General features: G+C 40.5%; 1 protein-coding gene across 1 annotated transcript in view; it reads right to left on the reverse strand.

The window, feature by feature from the left end:
- The window catches only part of LOC107714194 (uncharacterized), a 27,808-nt gene that overhangs the window by 20,400 nt on the left and 1,711 nt on the right, over nucleotides 1–5,697 (reverse strand). Inside the window, exon 4 of the mRNA XM_016519964.1 lies at nucleotides 3,959–4,143. Coding sequence (XP_016375450.1) covers nucleotides 3,959–4,143 — 185 coding nt within the window. The remainder of the gene's footprint in view (nucleotides 1–3,958; nucleotides 4,144–5,697) is intronic.

The raw sequence follows: 5,697 nt of genomic DNA on the forward strand, positions 1-5,697 counted from the left end.
GTGAATGTACGGAAATGTCTGTGCCTGTGCATAAATACAATGTGCGATCAGTGCGTCAAGAGCACTCATACACGCATCATTATAACGGACTCAGGCGTGCTTACTGTACGACTCCTGTACGCCACCGCAATCGTCTTTACCTTGATTGCAGTCTTCTTCCATCAAAACTTTACTAGCGAGACTGGTTATCAAGTCGAGAAAACATAGTTTGCGTCTCATCTGGCCATACAGCGGTGGGATGTGTTGACATTCCGTTCAGTCTGTACTTCACACAGCGCGACGTGTGAGGACTCGCGCTATTCATAGACAATCACAGAATATGACAGAGCTCATGTTTCAAAGCGAAACACACTGGAATAATTCACTGAAAACACAACGCGAGTCTCTTTTCTCTCTCCAATCTCTGATGTAATCAGCCTGGTTTCCTTTATATTAGTGCTGTTTTGGATGGATTGTTTGAATGCATTCGCTTACTGGATCATTGGACTGAAAACTTTCCCGGAGTTTAGCGGCTTAAAATGAACTGATCGCAAACAGAGAATCAAAATTGGGTTAAAGGTTTAGAATAGAAATTGTGCTTCAGTAATTTTGCTTTAATTGCGTTAAATTATTTTAACACGTTAAGGATTTTAAAATTAATCGCATGCGTTAACACATTAACGTTGACAGCCCTAATTTATATAAAACTATATTGACAGTACAGTACATATCAACTGATTCTATGCATTTATTTGTCAATCTAACTGATATAAACTGAGAAGATAAAAATCAGGCTTAAAAGATTTCTTATTCTATCCTATCCTCCATCTAGTGGACAACATTGGTATTACAGCCTTCATCTTGAAATGTTTTGAAATGTCTAATTGTTTATAATTTGCTGTTGGACCCCAGAGTTTGGATAAAGTACTTTCAAGATATGACAATCCCTGTTTCCTTTTTTTTTTTTTTTGCCGTTATTTTAATAAATCTCCATGGTAACATCGTTTAAGATATCCAAGAACCATTGTAAATTTAGGTTCCTCAATGTTTTTGTCACGATCTCCAGCTGGAGTGCCTATGAACTCCACCAGAGGGCACTCCACCCCTGACTCTTGCCACTTTCACTAACTACATTCCCCATAATCCTTTGCCGGACTCATCATCACTGATTGCATTCACCTGTGTCTTGTTACCTCATCTGTCCCACCCTATTTAAAGCTTGGTTTTTCATTCATTCAGGGCTCAGGTTTGTCTAGCCTGTAGCGTCCCCTAGTTCATGTGTTCCTTGTGGCATTATGGCCTTGTTGCCTTGCCTTTGACCCTGGACTGTTTCTGATTTCTTATTGTTTGCTGCCTGCCCTGACCTTCACCTGTTTTGTGGATTACTCCTTTGTCTCGCCCTGAATTATACCTGTTTGCTGTTGTTTGACCCTGCCTTTTTTGACCACGATTTTAATAAAAGCCTGCACTTGGATCCACTACTGTGTTGTTACGCCTCCCAACGTTACAGTTTTGGCATCATGTAGACAAAGTTTGGTGTGAATTGCATGATTGCCCTAGAAGGAGTGTGCAATAATTCACAGCCTGATATTTCCAAAAATCCACGTTCAAATCAAAATAGCAGAGTTCCTGTTGGTCGGAGCTAATGACTGTAAACTAGAAAGTTGTGCGGCTAGATGAGAACAATATATGTACCGAGTCTGGTGACTGCAGCTAAAACTAACCCCCCAACTTTTGTCAAAAGGTGGTGCTATAGAGCATATCATTACATAAATTATCATTACATAAATTACATTATTTGAGAAAGTAGAAAACAATACTTACATTTAAAAGTGTAATCCAGCAATTTCTCTCAAATAAATCCTGTCGTCACCCGCACGCAATGAATTCTAGGGTAGGGTAGCCTGCGAAGGGTCCATCTGTTGTAGCTTTCATTGCAAGTAAAATGAGGGGCGCATTTGGAGGCCGCAATTGAAGGAGCCTTCGAATTGGGACAGCCTTCGTCGCACTGCGGTGACGCAATCTGCCTTCAAATGCGCCCTTTGAAGAACGCAGCATTTGAATTGGGAAGCAGCTAATGAATGCTGAAGTTATAACACACTTCCTGTTTCCCTATTTTCACCATAAATTCATTGCATCGCCAAGGACAAACCTTTAGAGATATCAAGACGTGCTGCGTCATCCGCCGGAACGGCTTCCACCTATGACAGATATCGGAAGTGAGAGAAAAGTGTTTATTACATTTGAAATATATATATATTATATTATATATATATAGAGAGAGATATTTTTCTTACAAAAACGCATGGATTCACTACAGGAGGCCTTTAATCACCCCCCGGAGCCGTGTGAGGCACGTTTTGTTATGGATGCGCGCGCTTTATTTGACGACTTGTGGACTGTTCAAATGCAACACCCGCTGACTGCAATGATAGAGCTTGGAATAGCCAGGACAATTTTTTATATAACTCCGACTGGTCCCACCCTATTTAAAGCTTGGTTTTTCATTCATTCAGGGCTCAGGTTTGTCTAGCCTGTAGCGTCCCCTAGTTCATGTGTTCCTTGTGGCATTATGGCCTTGTTGCCTTGCCTTTGACCCTGGACTGTTTCTGATTTCTTATTGTTTGCTGCCTGCCCTGACCTTCACCTGTTTTGTGGATTACTCCTTTGTCTCGCCCTGAATTATACCTGTTTGCTGTTGTTTGACCCTGCCTTTTTTGACCACGATTTTAATAAAAGCCTGCACTTGGATCCACTACTGTGTTGTTACGCCTCCCAACGTTACAGTTTTGGCATCATGTAGACAAAGTTTGGTGTGAATTGCATGATTGCCCTAGAAGGAGTGTGCAATAATTCACAGCCTGATATTTCCAAAAATCCACGTTCAAATCAAAATAGCAGAGTTCCTGTTGGTCGGAGCTAATGACTGTAAACTAGAAAGTTGTGCGGCTAGATGAGAACAATATATGTACCGAGTCTGGTGACTGCAGCTAAAACTAACCCCCCAACTTTTGTCAAAAGGTGGTGCTATAGAGCATATCATTACATAAATTATCATTACATAAATTACATTATTTGAGAAAGTAGAAAACAATACTTACATTTAAAAGTGTAATCCAGCAATTTCTCTCAAATAAATCCTGTCGTCACCCGCACGCAATGAATTCTAGGGTAGGGTAGCCTGCGAAGGGTCCATCTGTTGTAGCTTTCATTGCAAGTAAAATGAGGGGCGCATTTGGAGGCCGCAATTGAAGGAGCCTTCGAATTGGGACAGCCTTCGTCGCACTGCGGTGACGCAATCTGCCTTCAAATGCGCCCTTTGAAGAACGCAGCATTTGAATTGGGAAGCAGCTAATGAATGCTGAAGTTATAACACACTTCCTGTTTCCCTATTTTCACCATAAATTCATTGCATCGCCAAGGACAAACCTTTAGAGATATCAAGACGTGCTGCGTCATCCGCCGGAACGGCTTCCACCTATGACAGATATCGGAAGTGAGAGAAAAGTGTTTATTACATTTGAAATATATATATATTATATTATATATATATAGAGAGAGATATTTTTCTTACAAAAACGCATGGATTCACTACAGGAGGCCTTTAATCACCCCCCGGAGCCGTGTGAGGCACGTTTTGTTATGGATGCGCGCGCTTTATTTGACGACTTGTGGACTGTTCAAATGCAACACCCGCTGACTGCAATGATAGAGCTTGGAGTAGCCAGGACAATTTTTAATATAACTCCGACTGGATTCGTCTGAAAGAAGAAAGTCATACACACCTATAGGATGCTTTGAGGGTGAGTAAAACATTTTTGGGTGAACTATCCCTTTAAGGCGTGCCTTTAGCCCCGTTGTACCCTACTTTGCATGCACTGTAGAAGCCATTGGACAAAGTGATGCAAATTCAGAGTAGTTCAACCGCCACATTTCTTTTCATAGGAATATTTCTGTACGTCTTCAAAGCTGAACACACCTGTGGTTTGGTCTCCTCTTCATCCTTGTAGAAGTAGAGGTGGTCAGCACGCAACACAAACCAGCGCAGCTGCCAGTTCTTCATGATGCTCCTCTGCTTCTTCAGCCAGCCGGCTTTTAGCACTCCCTCTTGGAGACTCGGTGAGCCACGTGATGCCTCTCCCATCACCATGCTCTTGGACCTGGCTGCAGGTGACGAGAAGAGACGTACATGTCAGCGATCATCCTCATCATTTCTAGTCATGCATGATTTAAGGATGACAAGCACTTACAGTAGCAGAGGGGAAAACTGTCATCATTTACACAAAAGCAGAACTGTAGGCTATTGTGTGATTTCAGAAGACGTCATGAGTCATACCAACCACTTTTTATGAGATGTTTGCGGTGCTTTTGTGTCTTTTTTGAAGCTTTACAGCTTCACTCTCCATTCATGGCATAAATGCATGGAAAAAGTGATCTAAGCGATTTCTTAAAAATCCTCTTTGTTTTCCACGGATGAAAGAAAGCGTCACCAAAAACATGTAGCTTAGGGATAAGTGCTGTGTTTAACCTGTGAGGCAGTGATTTATACTAAATAATCAGTGAATGATATACTCGACGATTCAAAATGATTTTAGTATCATAGCGATAGTGTTATAGTAGTTTTTTTTTTTAAATAATTGTATTTTTTATTTTTGTATTTTCCATTTTCTATTTATTTTTAGTCGAGATGTTGGTAATTTAGTTGTGTTTTTGTCATTTTTATAAGTAAAACACAGTCTAATTTTCATTTTTGGGTGAACTAACCCTTTAAATGTGGGCATAAACGTGTCAATATTTTTCTCATCTTTTTCTCATCTTGGGATTTGAATGTACAGTATTAAGTCCATCTCAGAGCTTTAACCACTAAACTACCATGTTTCTAGAAACACTTCATTCTGAGAGATGCTGTAATTGATACTCATCCATCAGAGGGTATAAAGAAAGTCTGCAGCTGCAAAACAAGCCTTTGCAGACATTGAAAGCATAAAAACCGAATTCACCACAAACTCACCGCATAAACATTTACAGACACAAACCAACCTCGGTCCTTCCTACTTCTGTCTCATATGCAAACAATCAGTAAACTGAATGGAAACATTTGTGGTTAAGATGGTTATCTTTTTAAACGAGAATAAGACAAGACCTTTCTTTGAGTGAAAACAAAGGCAGGAGAGTAAAGCTCCTTTGAAGATCAAGTTCAAAATTTATTTCTACTTCATTTCATTTTAAATTTAAAATTGGCATAATCTAGTTTTTCTAATGAGACACGCTTTATAAGCCATGGACTTCCTCTCTCTCACTGCCGAGTATTGTTTAGCGTATATCACTCTTCTAGCGATAGCTACATTACGGAGCCATTCCACGTTTCCGTTTCTAGTCTAAGTCTAGTCATTTTGTGTTGCCTTGTTGTCTGTTTCCTGATCTTCTGCCTGTGTATCTTGGATTAACCCTTTGCCTGCTGTTTCGGACTGTGTTTGCACCTTGCCTGGACTATTGCTTGTGTTATTGGATAACCCCTCGTGTCAAGCCCTCTGGATATTGTTCGCCGATCGTAGACACACGCTTGCCCTTTGAACACTCTTTGTCTTGCCTGAAATGTACCTGTTTGCCACTGTTTGACCCATGCCTCTTATGACCACGTCTCTGTTTAAAGGGGTCATATGTTGCTGCTAAAAAGAACATTATTTTGTGTATTTGGTGTAATGAAATGTGTTTATG

The sequence above is a fragment of the Sinocyclocheilus rhinocerous genome, unplaced genomic scaffold, assembly GCF_001515625.1.
Source record: "Sinocyclocheilus rhinocerous isolate Xijiao unplaced genomic scaffold, SAMN03320098_v1.1 scaffold1591, whole genome shotgun sequence".
In the NCBI taxonomy this organism is placed as follows: Eukaryota; Metazoa; Chordata; class Actinopteri; order Cypriniformes; family Cyprinidae; genus Sinocyclocheilus; species Sinocyclocheilus rhinocerous.